The 22,109-nt window shown below is 40.1% G+C and overlaps 5 protein-coding genes across 6 annotated transcripts; 2 read left to right on the top strand and 3 right to left on the bottom strand.

Annotated features, from left to right (window-relative positions):
• Positions 1 to 2,292: 2,292 nt before the first annotated feature.
• Positions 2,293 to 7,524, top strand: sirt4 (sirtuin 4). Of its 2 annotated transcripts, XM_023262205.3 has the most exons (5): positions 2,293 to 2,452; positions 3,642 to 4,126; positions 5,574 to 5,868; positions 5,979 to 6,143; positions 7,038 to 7,524. In XM_023262205.3, exons 2-4 carry the CDS (start codon positions 3,642 to 3,644, stop codon positions 6,129 to 6,131), a joined length of 933 nt encoding a protein of 310 aa, XP_023117973.2. In that variant the 5' UTR covers positions 2,293 to 2,452; the 3' UTR covers positions 6,132 to 6,143; positions 7,038 to 7,524. The 2 variants fall into 2 exon arrangements, with proteins under 2 accessions (XP_023117973.2, XP_023117972.2); XM_023262204.3 differs by lacking the exon at positions 7,038 to 7,524 and having other exon boundaries at positions 5,979 to 6,999.
• A 189-nt stretch (positions 7,525 to 7,713) lies between these two features.
• On the bottom strand, positions 7,714 to 8,697 carry c5h1orf74 (chromosome 5 C1orf74 homolog). The gene has a single exon (XM_023262180.3). It carries the CDS (start codon positions 8,695 to 8,697, stop codon positions 7,789 to 7,791), a length of 909 nt encoding a protein of 302 aa, XP_023117948.2. The 3' UTR covers positions 7,714 to 7,788.
• Positions 8,678 to 10,154, bottom strand: tomm6 (translocase of outer mitochondrial membrane 6 homolog (yeast)). The gene is made up of 3 exons (XM_023262182.2): positions 10,015 to 10,154; positions 9,051 to 9,164; positions 8,678 to 8,859 (listed from the first exon to the last, which is right to left on the bottom strand). The coding sequence occupies exons 1-2, from the start codon at positions 10,152 to 10,154 to the stop codon at positions 9,068 to 9,070; spliced, it is 237 nt and encodes a 78-aa protein (XP_023117950.1). The 3' UTR covers positions 8,678 to 8,859; positions 9,051 to 9,067.
• A 109-nt stretch (positions 10,155 to 10,263) lies between these two features.
• On the top strand, positions 10,264 to 14,038 carry LOC111563217 (ubiquinol-cytochrome-c reductase complex assembly factor 2). The gene is made up of 4 exons (XM_023262181.3): positions 10,264 to 10,401; positions 12,256 to 12,330; positions 13,685 to 13,751; positions 13,867 to 14,038. The coding sequence occupies exons 1-4, from the start codon at positions 10,264 to 10,266 to the stop codon at positions 13,974 to 13,976; spliced, it is 390 nt and encodes a 129-aa protein (XP_023117949.1). The 3' UTR covers positions 13,977 to 14,038.
• Positions 14,039 to 15,269: 1,231 nt separating this feature from the next.
• On the bottom strand, positions 15,270 to 18,791 carry tspo (translocator protein). The gene is made up of 4 exons (XM_023262184.3): positions 18,481 to 18,791; positions 16,326 to 16,501; positions 16,101 to 16,239; positions 15,270 to 15,998 (listed from the first exon to the last, which is right to left on the bottom strand). Exons 2-4 carry the CDS (start codon positions 16,496 to 16,498, stop codon positions 15,825 to 15,827), a joined length of 486 nt encoding a protein of 161 aa, XP_023117952.1. The 5' UTR covers positions 16,499 to 16,501; positions 18,481 to 18,791; the 3' UTR covers positions 15,270 to 15,824.
• Between the last annotated feature and the right edge of the window lie 3,318 nt (positions 18,792 to 22,109).

Genomic DNA, 22,109 nt, shown 5'->3' with positions numbered 1-22,109 from the left:
CAGTTGATGTTACATGGCGAAGCATCAAAATTCACGAGGCCGCCATGGCCACGCCCTCAGACTTAAGGTGAGCATTTTGATAACTTTTGATCACCCATGCCTGGACTACATCCTGGCCGAATTTCAGCTCTCTCGGTGTTACCCTATGTGAGTTTATAGCTTTTGAAAATGTACAAAAATGACCCAAAATCGTCAAAACGTATGACATATAATTCAAAATGGCCGACTTCCTGTTGGGTTTTGGGCATGGGTGTCAATTACATTTTGGTGTGTCTTGACGAGTTACATATGCCTACCAAGTTTCATAATTCTAGGTGACACGTACTGGCCGTAGTAAATGTTTGAAATTTTCCAGGTGGCGCTATGGAGCCATTTTGCCAAACACATGTGCAGTTTCCCTAAAATCTGAAATGGGTTGCCGGTCCAGATATGTGTGGTAATTTTGGCGAGCATTTGAGCATTTTTAACCTGTCAAAAAGTACTTTGTTTATTCCGGCAACGATACGTTGCCACGGCAACAGCGTTTTATGAATCGTCAAAATCTTCGCACTGTGCCATCGTCAATGTGTGGTCACTCACCTGACCAATTTTCAGAATCATATGACAAAGTATCAGGCAATGGCACGTGCAAATGTAATGACAATTTCTTCCTGTTGCCAATAGGTGGCGCTATGAGTATTTCTAAATTTATGAATGTGGATGTGTTCAGAACCGGACTGGTGTCCATCACATCAAGTTTGGTCCGGATTGGATCATTTCCAGCTGAGATATTAATAATTCAATTTTTATGGCGAGAAATCGAAATTCGCCGCGATGCCACAGACACGCCCCTTGACGACGAGTCACCATTTTCTTTGGGAATCATCATCAATGTGTTCAGGCTTATGTTACCACATTTGAGGTGAATCTGATCAACGTGCTAAGAATAGTACATCAAAGTGTGAAAAATGTCAATTTCCTGCTACCACAAGGTGGCGCTATGACTGTGAATGTATATAACCACATGGATATTGTCAGGGCTGGACATTGATCACACATGTCAAATTTCAGGCAGATTGGAGCATGTACAGCTGAGTTAGACACCACTTCCTGTTTCATGGCGAAGGATCCATTTTTTTGGGAGTCGCCATGGCCACGCCCTTTGAAATGAAATGAACATTTTGATAATTTTTCATCAGGTCGCGTGTTTGCATATATTGGCCAAATTTGACGTCTCTCGGACTTATCCCCGATGAGTTATTAATTTTGAAAAATTTACAGCTAATTCAAGATGGCCGACTTCCTGTTGGTGTTAGGGCGTGGTCATGATTGACTTTTTTGGGTTTCCTGATGTGCTGAATATGCATACAAAATTTTGTAGCTGTACATGAAACATCGTGCAAGTTGGCCTAATGACCAAATTTTCAATTTTCCAGGGGGCGCTATGGAGCCATTTTGCCACACACATGCGCAACTCCCATAAAATATCAAATTTTTCGCGAGGCCTGATGAGCATGCCAAGTTTGATGCGTTTTGGGGTATGATAAGGCCGCCAAAAAGGCAATTCAAAAGTCCGGAAAAGAATAATAATAATAATAATAATAATAATAATAATAATAATAATAATAATAATAATAATAATAATAATAATAATAATAATAATAATAATAATAATAATAATAATAATAATAATAATAATAATAATAGGGCTGCACAGTGGCGTAGTGGTTAGCACTTTCGCCTTGCAGCGAGAAGGTCCCTGGTTCGCGTCCCGGCTTTCCCGGGATCTTTCTGCATGGAGTTTGCATGTTCTCCCTGTGCATGCGTGGGTTCTCTCCGGGTACTCCGGCTTCCTCCCACAGTCCAAAAATATGCTGAGGTTAATTGATCATTCTAAATTGCCCGTAGGTGTGAATGTGAGAGTGATTGTTTGTCTATATATGTAGCCCTGCGACAGACTGGCGACCTGTCTAGGGTGTCCCCTGCCTTCGCCCGAGTCAGCTGGGATAGGCTCCAGCCCCGCCCGTGACCCTAATGAGGATTAAGCGGTGTATAGATAATGGATGGATGGATAATAATAATAATAATAATAATAATAATAATAATAATAATAATAATAATAATAATAATAATAATAAATAATTCCTTGCATTCCAATAGGGTCTTCGCACCATTCGGTGCTCGGACCCTAACTAAAATTCCTTTTGTGTCCCCACAGTGATTAAAACTGAACCCCGTTGAAATCCTGAGCTGAAATAACTGGACTACAACTCCCAGATTGCAGCTCGGTCGTGTTTGTTACGTTAAATGAGGTACTTCCGGTTGCTGTCAATGTGAGAAAAGGTTCCCATGTTATATCAGCCCTTTGTGGTCTGTCCTGTTATTCAACAACTCTTCACAGCTGCTGAATCTCTCTCCTGCTGATAACTACAGTAACTTTGCACTGTAGCCACCGCTGTATGCGACAAATACGGTAAAGTAGCTCATGTACCTAAACTAAGTTAGCTAGCGGTTAGTTACTGGGTAGAAATATGCACTGAAGGACAGCAGCCAAGTTACTGTTGAGGATGTTTCTTGCTATATTTTCATATTTTTCTTTTATATATATATATAGGTTCTGTTTACATTAATGCTGTGTGCACAATATATTGAGACGGTTGTTATAGTTAGCAGGTGTGTTAGCACAGCCTCATAGCTACCTGACAGTTAACCTTCACTGTCGGTGCCTTGCTGCCCCTCAGTGGAGGAAGACGCTGAAGTTAGACAGTTCAGAGAAAAGTCAAGGAAGGCTCAACTTACAGTCCTGAGCGACCAATTTTCTGTTCTTTCCAGCATTTTACTTTGTTGATGTGCATTACACATTTTAGACAAAACGCTGATGCTGTCTGAAACCACTTTTAAATTTGTGAAACCTTTTTGCTCTCTGTGAAAGTGCAGAACAAGAGAGGAGATTTCACTGTTATACTGCCCGCAATTCGATCTCACAAATAAAGGTTTCACAAATGAGAAACTGCGTTTTCCTTTTCTAGGATAGTGTAGTTCAAATTTGGCCTGTCAGTATGTAGTGGGTTTTGCTCTGGACTTGATCTAATGTAGTATATAGGCAAACAAACAAACGAAAATCAGTGGAATCTACCCTGTTTACATTTTCACAAACAGCATAAAGGCTTCACAAAGACTTGTTTAAAGAATGTATAGTCTCTCTGAGACAACTTTTCCCAAATATGACCAGTCTACGTATTGTGGTTTAAGATCTGGACGTGGTCTAATGTGGTCTACAAGCAAATGTGTGTTTACAAATAGAATACAGGTTTCATAGATCATAAAATGTGCCTTGAAGAATCTTTAGTCTCTCTGGTGTAACCTAGCCTAGATTTGACTCGTCTAAGTATAATGGTTTTAGAACTGGACCTGGAAGTCTACACACAAAAAAAGCAGCAAAATGTCCCTTTGAAGTGGGATTCAAACGGCATCAAGGGTTTACCTAAAATGTCTAACCTGGTTTTATGTCATTAAAATGTGGGGAAGTTTTCATTAACTGTTCACTGCAGAATTGGAAGCTGTCGGTCAGAAGCTTAATTGAGTGCCATAACTAAAAGAACCTTTTAAAACAGCAAATATGTGTTTGTTTTTAACTTTTATCACTGTTTGTTGTGTTTCAGATGAGACTGCCATGGCAGGTCCTCACTCCACACACAGCACCTATGAGGAGAGCTTCCTCCGTCCCTGCAGGTATGTTGAATTTTGTCCCAGCCTGCAGCACCACTGATGCTCAGTCTCTGGAGCAGCTGCAGGACTTTGTGACCCGAGCCAAACGCCTGTTTGCCATCACTGGAGCAGGTCTCTCCACTGAGTCTGGTATCCCAGATTATCGCTCAGAGGGAGTCGGACTGTATGCTCGCACTGACAGACGCCCCATGCAGCACGCAGAGTTTGTCCGCAGTGCAAAGTCCCGTCAGCGATACTGGGCCAGAAACTTCGTTGGCTGGCCGCAGTTTTCCTCCCACCAGCCAAACTCTGCTCACAAGGTGCTGCAGCGGTGGGAGGAAAGAGGCAAGCTTCACTGGCTGGTTACACAGAATGTGGACGCTCTTCACTCAAAGGCAGGACAGAAAAGGCTGACAGAGATCCACGGCTGTGCCCACAGGTGAGGAAACATCTTGTCACACATTGATCATTTGGAAATGAAGTCCAGATGCTTTGAAAGAGGAGCAGTGGCAGTGTTGCTGTATGAAAATACTTGCAATTAATTTTCAAAACTAAGAGTATGAAAGTTTTATCAGCAAAATGTACTTGAAGTATTAAAATACTCACAATTAATCTTCTGAATTCAGAAAAATAGCCGTTATAAGTGTTATGTAATGATTGAACAGCATTTTATTGTTAGTTGAGTTGAAGGGGCTGTACATTGGTTAGCACTGTCACCTCACAACTAGAATATAACCGGTTCAGGTCCTGGCCTGGGATCTTTCTCCATGGAGTTCACATGTTCTCCTTGTGCATCTGTGGGTTTTCTCCAGGTACTCTGGCTTTCTCCCACAGTCCAGTTTTTACCCCTGTGCCATAAAGCAGCTGAACCAGTGCAATAAATCCCAGCGCAATAACTCTTGAACCTGTACATTTAGCATAGGCAGTGCAGTTTTGGGTGTGTTTGTGCAATATTTATTTATACGTTATTTATCTATTTATTTTCATACATATATAATATATACTTTGCATAGTATATATCTATATTTTTTTATTTATATATTTTATCTTCATCTGTTGTTATCGTTTTATTCCACGAAGGAGATGCACTCAAAATTTCTTTGTACATATGTCCAATGACAGTAAAGGCATTTGATTTGATTGATTTGATTGAAAAACTTGCTGAGGTTAATTGGTCATTCTAAATTATCCGTAGATGTGAATATGAGTGTGGTTGTTCTTGTCTATGATTAGCCCTGTGATAGACTGGTGACCTGTCCAGTGTGTGTCCCCTACCCATCGTCCTGGGATAGACTCCAGCCCCTCGTGACCTTAATCAGGATAAAGTGGTGTATAGATAATGGATGGATGGATAGTTGAGTTAATACATATGTGCATGTTAAATCATTAAACTGAAGGTTACAAAAGAATCTCAATTCTCAATTTTATTCTAAACAAAAGTAGTCAGCAGTGCTAGTAGAAATTCATGAACACTAAAATACCACAGGGTTGATCATTCATAGCTACTGGAGCTTTTATGCAGTAATACCCCAAATAAAATTACTATCACCTTAATTATGTTGGTAACAAAAATCTCAAAGCCTGTTAAAATCAAACTCAAACTCCCTGCATCACTAGTTCCTTTGTTTGATGTACATGCTATTCTAGCTAATTATTTATTTAACTTATTCATCTTTTTACTGTTTATTTTAACTGGCTGCTCTGCCTCATCTCCTTATGTCTTGCTTGATTGTTTGTTTGCATGTTTTGACTGTCAAAGCACCTTGTGAATGCTGTTCTTACGGGTGCGATATAAGTAAAGTATTAAATGACTGAGACTAAACAAGAAATTGTTTTTGTTAAGAGGCTAAACTGACAATTTCAAGATGAACTCTTTGCATCCTCAGGGTGATGTGTCTCGGCTGTGGTGCCATCTCAGCGAGGGAGGAGCTGCAGAGGAGATTTTTAACATTAAACCCAGACTGGACAGCTCAGGCGGCTGCTGTGGCTCCGGATGGCGACGTGTTTTTAGAGGACGAGCAGGTTCTCCACTTCAGAGTTCCCTCCTGTGAGGACTGTGGAGGGATACTGAAGCCAGAGGTCACGTTTTTCGGAGACACTGTGAACAAAGCAACTGTGCAGTTTGTGCACGACAGACTGGCAGAGTCGGACGCGGTGCTGGTCGTCGGGTCATCGTTACAGGTAGGTTTTAGAGGAACCTGTTAAGTAATTTGGTCAGAACGACATGAACTTACAACACAAATTTTCTGGACTTCAGCATTTAATTGAGTTCCTCTTTGCTGTTTCCCCAGGTGTACTCAGGATACAGGTTTTTACTGGCAGCTAGTGACAGGAGAATGCCGGTGGCCATCCTGAACATTGGTGCCACCAGAGCTGACCACCTGGCAGAGCTGAAAGTGAGCGGCCGCTGCGGTGAAGTGCTGTCAGTCATTCGGCCTGTCTGACTGTTGTGGACCGTAAGTTTAAATTGTCTGTTCAGCTGGTCAAAATGCTGGTAAAACTACCTCAGATTCAACAAAGTAACTACAGGAATACGTGGTGCAAAAGGAAGAATCGGCTGCACTCCACAAATACTTGCTGCTGTTGTCAAAGCAGTGCAAAAACTGACATGCCTACACTCACATACTGTATGCAGAATAATGGAATGTTAATGATAATCATGACACTAGTTGTCCTTCATAGGAAATGGTTTGTTGGTCTTAGGAATGCAATTTATTTGAATAGATTCTTCTCAGAGGAGCCATTGCTGGGCCCAGTAAACAGACAGATATTTACTAGTTTGCCAGGGGTGTGAAGGAAAAATCACTCCCTTTCCACTTACTGAGGAATTTCCTTGCAGCCGTCAGCTGAAGACATCCCAGAATATCATGCAGGTTGCATCTGTCAACTGCAGTCGCCTTAAATCATACTGTAGGTCCTACAGGTTACCTCAAATTATCCTAAAGGTTATTTATTATCTTTGAACCCTGTTCCTATTTGTTTCTCAGTAAGGCTGTGAGCACATACTGGCTTTCTCTGCCTCTAATCTGACCCTGAGAAAGGCAGATAATGCAGAAGAAGATTCAAGAGAAAGGGGCAACTATTTTAGGAAAACAGGTTTTATTTAGTCTGATGTTCTTTAGTCTCACGTTCCTGAGCAGATGAGTTGTCTCTGTATCGGGATGTAATCTAAGTATGGCATTCCTCCCAACTCAATATATACCCAAGGTCAAGGAGAATCCTCAGAATTGGTGCTGCCAATGCTTACATGAATGTGCTGCTTGTTGTATCACTTCTCCTGATGTCAGTAAACCTTGTTCTCATCCTAAGCCATCTGAGTCTCCAGAGTGTCTCTGTGTCTACCTCCTCAGTACTAACTCGACATCGCAGAATTTCCACAAGGGGAACCAGAAAAAGTGCTACAGCTCCACACACAGTTGACATCAGTTAAGACTGATGAGGGAATATGATGGATTTGATGTACTGTAGAAGAGGGAAGCTGGACCTCAAAAGTACGTAATTTTCTAACTCCATGTGTTCGATGCACAGGTGGTGGTGTTTTGTTTGATTTTTCTTATCTGGAATTCAGAAACTCATAGTTCCCAAGTGCCATCAAATGCAGCATTAGGCCTCAAAGATAGAGATTTGGCAACATGCTGCTTGTAATCAATGCAATAGCTCTTATCAGGTTCATCAGGTGATTATAAATAATGAAGGTGATATTTTAAAGCCTGTTTGGGGCAATACTCATGATGCTGATATCCTTGTGAATCCCTGATCTTGATCGTTCTATATGAAATTGAGGTGACACATGTTGTGATTTGGAGCTATATAAATATAACTGATGTGATTTTTTCACTTGAAGCACATTATTCTTCATATGTAACTTGTAAGAATATGGCAACAACTGAGGAATAACGCCGCTCATCCAAGTAAGTGTTTTGACATTTAGGTGGCAACTTTGATCTGTTGCTTCTACCATAATGTAGTTTGGAGGGTGTGTACCAGTGAAGCATTTAAAAAACACTGCACATTCCAAAATAAACAGCTGTTTTGAGACACTTTAATGAAGTGATAAATAAACCCACATATTCCAGAGCAATTTAAAAACTTATTCTAGCATCACAAACAGACTGAGGGCAAAGTGACTGTGGACTGACTAATAGTAAGATCCTGAAGGACTTGCTGCTGCTGAAATCTCTCCTGTAGACACAGCTTCCAGCTTTCCAGGTTGGACTGCGTCTCTTTGTGCAGAGCAGCTGGGATGCTGAATGAATACAGACAACATCTGTGGCCTGCGGTGTCTGATGGCCACGTTGCTGAAGCTGTCGTCACCGTCAGTGGAGTCATAGACAGGCAATTTTCAAAGCTCTTTTCATGATCAAACCAGTAGGTGACCGGGTATCCCAACAACAGCCCAAACACTGTGCACAGGTTCCATTCCTCAGATTTCTCTCCGACATAAAGAGCCTTCTCGGCCTCCTCGAGTCGCTGAAACTCTCCAAGATGAAGCAGAAAATCTTGTATCATGCTCTTCAGCTCTTCTCTGAGTGGGTTGGAGACGGCAGGCTTCTCCAACGAGTGGCAGACGTCAATCACAGCCACACCGTTGCTGCAAAGAACCTGTTTAAGGTTTGCTGTGACTGTAACTGGATTAACAATGAGGCTGTTTCCATTTAAATCCAGTGTGATAAGTGATTTAGACACAAGCTGCAGAGACTGTAAATAGCTCAAATACCGCTGCACCTGCTCTGCACAGGCACCGTTACTGTCGTACAGAAGAGCAGGTTTCAACCCCAAATCGACAGCCGACACCTGAGCAGCCAGGTCCAGACTCTGAGGAACGGAGAGAGATTTTCTCCCAACAGACAGACATTTACGAGCCGCAGCAACAAAGAGCTCCTGAGCGGACATAGCCACATAAATCACAGACACGGGACTTGAATAGTCAAATGTAACTAGACGTGTTTCTGACGCACTTTCCCAAATGAAAGTTAAGTAAATCTGTGACTCAAAGACAACAAGAGACATTTAATTAAATGTAATTATTTCTTTTCATGTCATCTACACAAAAATGAAAATAAAAAAAGGAAATTCGGGTAAACAGGGTAATTTGTTTACAAAGTACAACTAGTCATAAAAATTTTCTGAGTATTTTTTCCATGTCCCTTGTTTCTTCTTGGTCCGAGACACCTAAAGGAGCAGAAGCGTCATGTCAGTCACAGGTACACACCTCTTTAAAGCAAATTATCATTTTGGCAACGATCTGCATTTTAACTGCAGTTAAAATAGATCTTCATGATAAATAAGTTCCGGTTTTGGTCATTAGAGGTGTGCAAATAGGCAGCACCTTCGTCTAGCTTTAATACAGAAGATAATCTTACCATCATCCTGGTTTTGGTTATGTTACTGGCTGAGGAGACATCAGGTCAAAATCTGAGAGATTTCTTGCCACCCAAACACCAGCTGCAAACAAACCTAAGTTGACCAGAAGATTCCTGAAAAGTAAAAAAAACATAGATTTCACTAAGTTTATTCTTACAACATCAGCAAACAGCATAAATACCCATACCTTTTGGTCAGCTGATTATAACTCATTGCGAGCAGTTTCCTCAGCTAGAAAAAGTTTTGGCTCCAGCCTTGCTCTAGTTTAAACAAGTTTGATAATAACAGCCTGCCTAGTACTGGATTTTTGAGGCTAAATCCATCTGATGGATAAGTTAACAGACACTACTTTGCACATGAACACAGAAAAAATGCAGAAACAAGCAGAATATGTAGTGCGAGAAATGTGGTAGACCCCAATGAGAACAGCACTTGATATGTTTTGGTCACACTGTGGGTGTTTTAAACTTTTACCATGAATCCACTTAGTAAATGACAGTATAGATAGTTTAGCATATTTGGGGAGCCATTTTGCCATACATAGTGCAGTCTCTAGAGCAAATTCACAGCTTAAGTTAGACAAAACATTTTAAGCAAAGGCGGCATGCACCAGTCTGAGGCCACATGTTTGTTGGTCTCTTTGCTCAGTGCCAATAAATCGAATAAAAACAATAATCGATTAATCTCTCCAGAACATAACCAACTATTTCTCAACAATGAACGTAATAATTAGTTGCCGTCCTAGCTGGAACCATAAAATCTTTGTTCTGTTTATTTGGTGAATGGCTTGATTTTCAACTGGATTAACAATCAAATCAGCTTTGTAAAGTATAGACATCTGAGAGAGGCTCCACATACAGCACAAGGACAAATCTCTCCGTTGCTGCAGTGTATGCTAACGGTAGCAGCCCGGCTAACAGTACATATAGAACAGTACATATTCTATTTTCCAAATCGTCTCACCTTCTGAAGTCGTTTCTGTCTGTTGCGAACCGACAAGCCGAGCTGATCCAGTCCATAACACCGGACGACGGGCCCTTTTTGCCGTTTGCTCCGCTCATCTTTGCTAACGTGCGGTGTCGCGACGACAACGAGGGGAACATATGGACGGGAGGGGGAAGACTTTCGGTGCGACACAAGTACGGTGCGCGAAAAAGCTCACACTTTTTTAATACGTCCCCACTCGACGCGCTAATTATTACATGTCCAAAGATGTCAGCGACCAGGTACCGTCGGTTCCTGAAGCTGTGCGAGGAATGGCCACGGGACGAGACCAAGAAAGGCCGTGATTTGGGGACGTTTCTGCGGCAGAGAGTCGCTTCTGGCTTCCGAGAGGGCGAAAACACGCAGGTGAGGGCCCGGCTATCCGCAGCCTACGGCTCGGCTCCGCTACACAACTCCAAGCTAAGCTAAGTGGAGTTAGGAGTGCTAACAGCTGTCGACCTTGTCTGTCCTGGCCGGTTGTTGATGCCTGAGAACCCTCTTTATTCTGGACCCTGCAGATGCACGTGTAGAGACCAGTGTTAATAAGTAACTAGCGATGTTTGTCGGCTCTCTATATTGTATCTACACAGTTAATCACGTTAGCATATAATCTGATTGAACCGGTTAAAGAGGCAGTGAGAGCCAAAGTTGTCGTGATGTGAACAGTGTTTCATAAGTGGTTACAAACTGAATTTGCTGTTATGTATTTATACTTTATGACACGTTTAAGAAAAGTATTCCACTTTTTAATCTGCCAAGATAGCTTTAAGGCCAGTTGGTATACCCCTATCATTATTATATTATTATTAAAATATGTCATTGATTGAAATTTGATGTAAATACTTGAACATTTTTTATATACAAAAAATTGCAAAGAGTAAGATTTATAGCTGAAAAAATATGGTAAATTCATAATACTAATAGCAAATATAACACATAATTATAACTAGAAATTAAATTTTAAACAGCACATATTCAACCAAAAATATACCCCAATCAGCCGCAGCATTACCACCACCTGCCTAATATTGTCCCATTCCATCAACACTGTTCCAAACCCTTTTGAGGCATGGACTGTGCAAAATCTCTGAAGGTGTCTTGCGGAATCAGGCACCAAGATGTTAGCAGCAGATCTTTAAAAGTCCTGTCAGTTGAAGTGGATCCATGGATCGTTTTCCCAGCACATCCCACAGGTGCTTAAATGGCTGGAGATCTGGGATATTTGGAGTCCGAGTCCACACTTTGAACTGTCTATCATGTCCTCAAACTGTTTCCGTGCAATGTTTTCAGTATGACAGAGAGAATTATCGTGCTGAAAGAGACCACTGCTATCAGGGAATACTTGTTGCCACCAAGAAGTGCACATGGTTTACAACAATGTTTACGTGTCAAAGTAACATCCACATAAATGCCAGGACTCAAGATTTCCCAGCAGAACATTGCTCAGAGCATCACACTGCTTCCTCCCGTTTGCCTTCTTCCTATAGTTCATTCTGCTTTGTCTTCCCCAGATGAACGACACACATCCTTTCACGTGATGCAAAGGAAAATGTGTCATCAAACCCGGCCACCTTCAACTATTGCTTCATGATCTAGTTCTGGTGCTCATGTCATGTTATCAGTGGAGTACCGCAGTCAGTTTTTCAGCAATTTGTGCTCCAGTAACTCACCTGTGGGATTGGAAAACATGGGCCAGCCTTTGCTTCACACATTCTATGCTGCCCGTGTTGCTGGTTCACAAATTGTCCCTCCTTGGACCACTTTTGGTACACACTACTGTATACCAGGAACAAGACCTGCTGTTTGGGAGGTGCTCTGACCTAATTTTTCACCATCACAAACTGGCTCTTGTCATAGTCACTCAGATACTTATCTTTGCCTATATTTCCTGCTTCCAACACATCAGCTTCATGAAGTGACTCTTTAGTTGCTTAAAATATCTCACCTGTTGACAGGTGCCATTGTAACAAGATAATCAATGCCATTCACGTCAGCTCTCGGTGGTTTTCATGTTGTGGCTGATTGGTGTACTGCACTGCAACTTTCACCTAACATGCAGTTTACACCTGTAGTAATATTTGGTTGGGCTATAAGTTACTATTTACGTTTGAGATTGAAAGTTTCATTTAAAACATATCTTAGAAGAAACATGTTTTCTATAATAAATACTGAATTACTGTACAGTTCTTGAAATTTTAACCACTTATATTTTCCTTCCAGATTTCAGACCCAGAGAAATGTGACCAGATGTATGAAAGTTTGGCTCGCATTAATGGCAACGTATACAGACAACGAGTAAGTGTATATATATTTACATATCTTGCGTGCTTTGCTAACTGCGTGTGAATAACCTGGTCAGCTCCATTTACCATTACATACACTACCAGTCAAAAGTTTGGACACACCTTCTCATTCAATGTTCTTTTTACTACTTTCTAATTGTACATGCATACTGAAGACATCAAAACTATGAAGCAAGATATATGGAATTATGTAGCGAACAATTATGAAATAACTCTAAATAGGTTTTATATTTTAGATTCTTCAAAATAGCCACCCGTTGCTTTGATTACTGCTTTGCACACTCTTGGAATTCTCTCCATGAGCTTCATGAGGTAGTCACCTGAAGTGGTTTTTACTTCACAGGTGTGCCTTGTCAAGGTTAATTTGTGGAATTTCTTGCCTTCTTAATGGGGTTGGGACCATCACTTGTGTTGTGCAGAAGTCAGGTTGGTACAAAATTGACAGCCCTATTTGACAACTGTTAGAATCCATGTTATGGCAAGAACCAATCAGCTAAGTAAAGAGAAACGACAGTCCATCATTACTTTAACAACTGAAGGTCAGTCAGTCCAAAAAATTGCAAAAACTTGGAATGTATTCCCAAGTGCAGTTGCAAAAACCATCAAGCGCTACGACGAAACTGGCTCACATGAGGACCACCTCAGGAAAGGAAGACCAAGAGTCACCTCTGCTGCTGAAGATAAGTTCATCCAAGTCACCAGCCTCAGAAATCACAAGTTAACAGCAGCTCAGATTAGAGTCCAGATAAATGCCACACAGAGTTCTAGTAGTAGACACATCTCTACATCAACTGTTCAGAGGAGACTGAACCAATCAGGCCTTTATGGTCAAATAGCTGCAAAGAAACAACCACTGAGGAAAAGCAACAAGCAGAAGAGATTTGTTTGAGCCAAGAAACACAAGGAATGTATATTGTGTTACTAAAGCACGTGAGGTTAGTGTTTGCCAACAGAAGGACTGTATACCTTTTCATTTGAGCTATAAAGACTACTAACATTCCCATGACACTCAGATACATGGCAGATGGTTTGTCTCCTTCTTCTGGATGACTCATGTGCTTTGGTTACCAGTGTTTGTCCAGAGAGAATCTTTTTCAAAACACTCGGATGAAGGTTGTTAATCTGTCACATTAATGTAAGCTAAAATGTTTAGACTTATCCTCTCCAGTGAGTTAACATTGGAAACATGCAGAAAAAATCCAAACATCTGATGTGCTAAAACAAATCATTTGAGTACATGAATGCTGCAGGACTTTTAAATTTTTTTTTTAATCTATCCCAGTGGGAAATCTGATAAAATGAGTCTTCGATGTATTCAATGCTGACATCTGTTTTTATTCATTCAGTTTCCTCGTGTAAGAGACACAAGCTTTACTGGAGTCGCAGTGGACGAGTGCAGGTTGCTTTTGTCAGGTATGAACTCACACCATCACATGTGCTGTGAGTCCCTGATTATTTCCAAAACATAACTTGGTTCCAGTTAACTTGTGAAGCAGTAACTGAGACCTCCTTTACTGTCATATTGCAGGGAGCATGCAGCAGATGGACGAGGAAAAGAAGAGCTTGTGGAAGACGTTAATGGAGCGATTCTCCTCCAAATCACCAGAGGATGTTCCAGAGAAAGCTCCTGAAAAATAACTGTTCTCTTTCTTTCCTTTCTTTTCTCATTTCTTGTATAGAAATAAAGCTTATTGTTGATATCTTTATGGTCCGTTTTGTTATTTTTATTCAATTCAATTTCAATTCAATTTTATTTATATAGCGCCAATTACAGTCAAATTGTCTCGAGACGCTTTACAGAACCCATATGCCTGACCCCCAGAGCAAGCCAAAAGGCGACAGTGGCAAGGAAAACACCCTTTTAACAGGGAAAAAAAACCTCGAGCAGAACCCGGCTCTAATGTGGGGGGACCCATCTGCCTGCTGGCCGGGCGGGTTGAGAGGGACAGAAGAGGTAGAAAGGTAGAGATAGAGGGGTAGAGGTAGAGATAGAGGGGTAGAGATAGAGAGGTGGGGGGTGGGACACAAGGACCATAAAACACAGCCACACATCTGAAGCATCCAGCATCCAGCTCTGGGACCAGGGACACTCGGAGAAAGGACACAGAAAGAAACAGAGTGAATGTAATGCAATAATGGTATATATAGTAAATACATAGGTAGTTAGAGAAGGGCTCAGTGCATCCAGAGAGATTTTATGAGTTAGCTTTGGAAACTTTGCAGATTCTGTACATTTGCAAAGGAGTGACTGTAAAGGATCTTTCTCCAGAACTCTTTCACCTCCACCAAGATTTGTTCAAAAATGAGTTTCATTTGTTAAAAGCATGAGATACAGGCCTAAAAACAAAATGTGGTCCCTTTTTTTAAAGTATTTTTCAACTTTAAGAGACAGGATGTTTTTAAATGTTTGCATTTCTAATCAAATCCCGAATTTACTCATATCTGACACAACTTTGTCCGATATTACCCAGAAAGACTTCATACGAGCAAAAACTTGGAACATGGAAAATCTGTAATAGCACATTTTTTAAATGGGGATATGACTGTGCATCCTAAAAAACAGTAATAAAATATTTACATCAGGTATCCTTCCATTATTGTGTGACAAATTTAAACTCTAAATCAGAAGTATTTTAAGTTATAGCACCAACTAGTCTAATAATTTCCAATTTAAAAAAAAAATTTGATAAACTGTCCAACACAGTATTATATAGAAGTATAGTACAATTTTGATATTTTTCGTTCTTTTAAAATGTGTGTCTGAAGCTAAAATCTTTCAGAAAAATGGAAGGTTAGATTTGGGGCTTCTCTTTGGTGTGCTTGAGAGGGAAAGACTTCAGCTTGTGTCCTGTCATTGCAGCTGCCTTTAAGGAAAACATCCGGTTTTCTGACAGTTAACATTTTGCTTGAAAAATAAGAGATAAGTAGAAATTGAGAAAATGTATCCATGTATTTATTATAGTGAGTGAAACTGATGAGTGTTACATGAATCACAATGAAATTCACACTTGGGATATTCTTCATAAAAAAGCAAATACAGTTTTACACTTCTCTTGAAAAAGCACATAAACACACACAAAAAAATGTAATCACCCTGCCTGATCCATAGTGCATTTTTGTGACGATATACTAGCAAATAAATTTTAAGAGCTATAAATGGGGGAACATTTTTCTTTAGCAAAGATCCATTAATGTTTTGTTAATATTTATCAGTAGCACTCTGCCTTACAGTTCAACAGATTAACAGCTCAGGTGCAGCTGAGGAAGGTAATCTGCAGGACAAACTCCAGGTCCAAATGATCTCAGAATGTTTCAAATACTTTCTGCACGTTGTCCGACCAACACACAACCTGACAGGTCTATGAGAACTTGACGCTGTAAAACAAACTGTATAATGAAGATAAAAAGCTGAACTCTGCGGGAAGATCTTCAAAAAATTTAATGCGATGATTCAGAATTTAAGTAGTTTCTTCACAGACTTGTCCCCTACTCTTCCTTCTTCTCAGGGTTGTCTCTCCATATGCAGTAGTTCAGACTGCAGGCGAGGCACAGCCAGGACAGATAAGGTGCCAGCAGCCAAGTGGCTGTGCGGCTGATGGGATACCAGGACACCATGGTGGCTCCCACAGTCCCAGTGAGAAGCACAATCTCAATCAGCGCCTGAATTGGACAGACGGAAGGTATTTTGTCAAATATTGAGCCGTCACACTTTCTACAATTCTAATCTTAAGTACAATAACTAATTGTGTTTCGATGTGTTACCCATTTCAGCTTGTGTGCACCAAAGAAAAGAGGAGTCCAGGCCCAGTTCAGAGCGAGCTGCAGCCCATAAAGCCCCAGTGGAACCACAGCATCCTCAGTGAAACCTCCAAGCTCTTTCCATATCAGGTAGGAGCCATACCTGCATGACAGCATTCAAAACAAGATCACTTAGATAAGGACGGCACTCCACAGAGATTATAGGACTCAACCAACAACAGCTCTTACCCCATTCCTGTGTACAGACACGTCCACACTATAGGGAACGCTCCATTCGGTGGACGCCATGATGGTTTCTGCAGGGTTGGGTACCAGGTCTTCACTTGCGTGCGTGTGATGTAGCCACCATAGAACCCACCCAGGTGTGGCAGGGCCGTCATCCCAACCAAAGGCAGCCACATGATCTGAGATAAGAGAATCACATAACAGTTCTTTTATTTCTGCTAAGGCTGTGAATTAGAAATTAGTGGAGGTAGGCGTCAAAGTATCAAATAATGAATGGCAGTGTTTCCCACCAGAACATTCTCTAGAGCAGGGGTGTCAAACATGCGGCCCGCAGGCCAAAACTGGCCCGCGGGACGACTTGGTGAAGTGCAAAAATTACAGAGGAGACATTAGCTGCAAATTATAAATTTATAAAACTATACATTTTTAATAATCTCTTTACCATGACAAGTTGTTTTGATCATAAAGTAAAATACTAGATTGCTCACTGTTCTTTTTTTGTTTGTGTCTCATTTTTGTAATATTTTGTCTGATTTTTATCTGACTTTTGTCATTTGTCTCATGTTTTTGTTGTTTTGTTTCTGGTTTTTGTCATTTTGTGTTTCCTTGTTGTCTCACTTGTGTTTTTTGTCTTATTTTTGTCATTTTGTGTTTTGCTTTATTTGTTGTTTTGTATACTGTTTTGTGTTTATTTGTCTCGCTTGTGTTGTTTGTCTACTTTTTGTCGTTTTTTTCTCACTTTTGTCATTTTTGGTCTTGTTTGTGACATTTGTGTCATTTTTTGCCTTGTTTTTGTAATTTGTTCTTTTTTTTGTCACTGTAACTTTTTGGTCAAATTTTTTGTCTCTTTTTGTTTTGTTTCATGTCGTTTGTCTCACTTTTTGTCATTTTGTGTATCATTTTTGTCATTTTGCATCTCATTTTTGTAATATTTTGTCTTGTTTTTGTTTGGGGGTCTGTGGGTATACAGGAAGCTACGATGCACTATGTGTTCTGACACCTTTCTATCATAGACAACATTAAGGCTTTTAGCAACAGCCTTCACTCTCCACATACATCAGTGAGCCCTGATCACTCATGACCCTGTTACTGGTTCTCCCATCATCCCTCCAAGGACCACTTTTGGTAGTTACTAACCACTGCACATCTAAAACCTGCTGCTTTGGAGGTGTTCTGACCCACTCGTCTAGCCATCATAATCTGGCCCTTGTCAAAGTCGATGAGAGCCTTAAATTTGCCCATTTTTCCTGCTTCCAACTCGTCAACTTCAAGAACTGACTGTTTATTTGCTGCTAAATACATCAGACATCATGACAGGTCCCACTGACACAAGATAATCAATGTTATTCACATCAGCTGTCGGTTGCGTCAGATAAACCCTACACAATAGCGTGTATTTTACATATTAAAGTGATCCCTGTCAAAAGGCTTCATAGTATGTGTTTGATTTAAAAAATGAGCACTAGTCCAATTTCCTAATTTTCTGATTTTTTTAGAGTACCTTAGCACCAGACTGTAAAGCAGAATATCTCTGCACTAGATGACAAATTCGAGCCTCTTACCACAACAACCATCACCGACAGCTGTGAGTCAAACATGTAGAAGATAAAGGTGCAGGTTGGACAACCAGAAGAATGAGCTCAAAGTTATTCAGATTTTAGTCCTGAAACTCCTCCACAGAGGACTGAACAGTCAGGTGGTGATTCTCAGCTGTTAATCTAATATTGTTGACGGCAGCTTTGCTCTATAGAGTATCAATGCTGATGTTGGCCTCAGGAACCCAGCGTCAGCTCAGTTTTCAAGGACAGCAAAGTTGTACTACAGTTTTAGTCAGCTAGAAAGACTTTAATGTCTCTTGATGCTACATTTTCATGCTAATCTGAAAAGAAAAGCAACTTTACAGTAACGTACCCTGTGGTTTCACATACTAAACACAAGGAACCCTGTTTTAACACAACAGCAAAACATGCTAGTTTTAAGCAAATTTATTGTCATTTTTCTGCGCTAATACACTCTGTAGGGGGTCTAACTAAAGTCAGACAGTATTTAAAGTACCTGGGTTGAAGTTTAGTCGGTGTAAAGTTACATTAAAGATAATTTTCCTGCCAGTGTTGGAGGTGACTGGAGGTTAATTCAGGTTATGAGCTGAGCTACTCACCGAGTCTCTGCTGTCAGCTCCTCGGTACTGACGTCGTGCTGCGGGCTAAAGCTACACACAGGAAGCTAACTGCTATGGCATGCTGCTGTATTGTGATATAGTTATTTAGTGGGCAGGGCGGTCTTATCGGAGCGGTCACTCCTCAGACACTCCCAGCCAGCACCGCCTCTGGAGCCGACACCAGCGACGTGACGTCCCGCCGCGTTCAGCGAACGATTGGCGGCGACCAACGGCTGCTCCGGTAGCTCAAAAAAATAATGTGTTGTGTAACGATGCGGCGGTACAAAGGCCGAGAAATTACAGAAGCTAACGATATGTCCGCTTCCTGCTCGCCAAGTTAATTAATAATTATTTCCTGGTCGCTTACAAAACACTCCCAAGGTTACAAAACCGTCCAGATAGTACCCGCCCCTCTACTGTCATCACCATCTGACAGAACATCAAACGCACCTCTGCGCTTATAGGAAATAACTGTTGAATTTGTCTTGAAAGCTAACACAGTTAAACTTGGGCTTTTAAGACACTTTTTATGTCTCGATCACAAGTAACTTCTGCAATTATGAGGCTTTATGAGATGTCAGATGATAATCATCCAGCAATTACATTTTAAAATAGCAACAGAGGCTCCCATTCAACTTCACAGAGGCCTGTCCCTTTCACTTTTTGAGCTCAGGTGCTTATAGAAAATGTTAAATTCTATTTTCAGGGTAAGCATTTTAGCTATAAAGTCTAATTTATTTATATAGCGTATTTCAAACAACCCGAGCTGACCAAAATGCTGTGAATGTTAGTAGACATGCAGCATCAACATTATAGAAGAAGAAAAACAAGAGGCCCTTTTCATCATAAATACATTATAGCATTGTGAAATTCTCTTTTTTTTCATATCCCAGTTGAGGTCAAAATATGTGTAAAATGTCAGGACAGGATAAAACTAGCAAAATTAATCACTACACGTTTTAAAAGTTACTTTTGACAATGCAATTTAGAAACCAAAAATGTGTCTCTGTACCTTTATTTTTCTATCTGAGTGTGTCTGCAGACATAGGCGAGGTGGTGCACAGTATCCAAAGGGCCTCTGCCACTGAATTTCCATTGAGCATGTTAAATTCATCCATTCTGGTCGTTTTTTTCTGCACCAGAATCCTTTTCTGCATTAATTTATATTGTAAAGGTCTTGTTTATAAAGGAAAACACAAAAATCAGGTACCAGAGGCATGTACTGTGAAGCCATCATAATGAAAACAGTTTTGTTGTTGTTAATTGATTATTTATTTGTGAAATAATCTGTCTTTTCCTAACTCAACTCACTCTTGAGACTTTTCAAACTCTCCTTCTTTGGCTGATGCAGCTGTGTTTCTTTTTTTCTGTATTATTTGTTTAAAACCTCTAAAATATTGTAGTTTTCTCTTGTAGAATATGTCACTCTGGTACCAGCAGGCCTGTCCATATTTGTATTTGGTTATCTGGTGCCAACTCCACCCCTCACATGAAATCACTCATATTCAGGTTCAGAATTTCTGACTTGACCTACTGAGATGATAACGAGCTTTGTGAGACAGCTTATCTCAACTGCGATTGTTGGTTTAGTGAAGCCAGACAGCGAAAAGACGCCCTACATTTGCTGAACTGGTTTCACAGTAGCATATTTCAATTAGTCAGACTTACCTTCAGATTATTTAAGTTCAATGAAACAAATTCAACATTGTTAAAGCTCAGTTCCTCTGTCAAACTAACTTGATCCAGGACAGACTTCCCGTGAACCTCGACCTGAATTGTTGCTTAACCAGAGTTCCTGTAAAACTGACCCAACGGGAAAGTCCAGACTCTATGACAAGCTTCACTTTATTACCCAGCATCAGTACCAGAATATAAGTCTGAAGAAACCCAACTTCAAATTAGTGTGCACATGCAACTGAAACTTGTAATAAATATTTACTTTATGAACTTTAGATGACCTTTACTGAACAGCTGGGTAGCCAAGTGTTTTTAACATTCATTCTAAATTTTCTTACATTCAAAATTACACTTATTTTATATTGTAAACATGGCACATCCAATTTAAGCAACATTGCATTAAATATGTTCATGTGTTTCTTTATTTAATGAAAATTACATACATTTAGTTGTGCTTACTTTTCATAAAGACCAATGAAATAAACTGAGGAAACAAATGAGCAGGAAGCAATCATACCACACTGTTGCTACCTGATTTCTAGAAGCACATACAGTATATGAAACACAAACATGTCAGAATTTACTGAACACACGATAAGCTTTGAGGTGTGTTGTGTAGTTAAACATATTCGAAAGGGAGTTATTTTGAGATAAAGGAATTATACATTTATATACATTTTCTTTGGCTGTGCTCTGGGAAATTACTTTTAAAAGTTCAGGCGTGTAGGAATGTGTGAGGGCAGTGGTGTCTCTGAGGAGTGTGTTTATGACTCATATAGAGAGGTTCAAATAGTTTTCTAATGACTTTCATTCAGAAGATGGTGTGTGAGATGTGTACATTAAATGGTTATTGACGTGGGTATTTAAACATTCCTCAAATCTACAGTGCCTGCAAAGACATGTCTTCTTGAAGCAATTTTAATGCAATGTGAATTTCATCCAAACCTTTAGGCTGTTAGTTAAATTAATTAAATTGTGAATCCTAAAATGCAATAACAGCTAAATTCCTTCTTTGTGAATGTGACCTGTATGTTTCATGTATGTTTCCATGTCACATATTTGTAACTTACACGATGAAACACATATGCACATTTTGAACTCAGATTTAAAGGAAAGAGTCTAATTTTGGTAAGTTGACTTATTTGCTTTCTTACTAAAAGTTAGATGGGAGTGTTGATGTTAATGTTTGTACAGTGAATATAAAGTTATCATCAGCAGCCTTAGCTTTGCATAGTCTCACTTAGCCAACCCATTCTGCATTACGCTTAGCATAAAGTATTATATAATATTGCTATATTATATGTGAGGCCACCAAGACACCTATGACTCCACCAAAGAAGTTGCCAGCTCCAGCAGCTGAGATGTGAGAGACCGTGCATACAAGTGTTGCCTGTTCTTTACCAGTTAAAGCTTTATGTGAAAATGACAAAGAGAAAGCTACTGTTGAAAATAGCTTGTGTTAAATTTTGAATAGAGTTCACCAGAAAGTGTGTGAGAGACTCTGAAGTCAACTAGAAGAGGACTCTTTGGTCTGATGTGATTAAAATTTCTCACCTCTACCAGTCAAAGCAGAAGGCTGCTCTACCTGAGCCTGGTTCTTCTGGAGGGTGGTCTTTTTTTCCTTTTCTGGAAATGGGACTTTCTTTCTTCCCATTGCCATCAAGTGCTTGCTCAGAGGGACTTTAGTTTTATTGGGTTCTCTGTATAAATGTTGTAAGGTCTTCACCTTGCTATGTGAAATGCCTTGTCAGATGACATACTGTATGGTGCATTTTTCTGCTATTTTTAAAATGATAGGAAAATTTATTTCAAATCTGTTGTCACTTCAACAAGAAAGAGTCACTTTTTTATACATTTTTCAGGTAAATTGTTGTCGAAAAAAACAAATGAAATTGACCATAGTTCAATCTTGAGCCACAATTCAAAACTGAAAAGTAATAAAAGCCTAAAAC

The sequence above is a fragment of the Amphiprion ocellaris genome, chromosome 5 (assembly GCF_022539595.1).
Source record: "Amphiprion ocellaris isolate individual 3 ecotype Okinawa chromosome 5, ASM2253959v1, whole genome shotgun sequence".
Lineage (NCBI taxonomy): Eukaryota > Metazoa > Chordata > Actinopteri > Pomacentridae > Amphiprion > Amphiprion ocellaris.
This window is presented reverse-complemented; position numbering and strand designations above follow the sequence as displayed.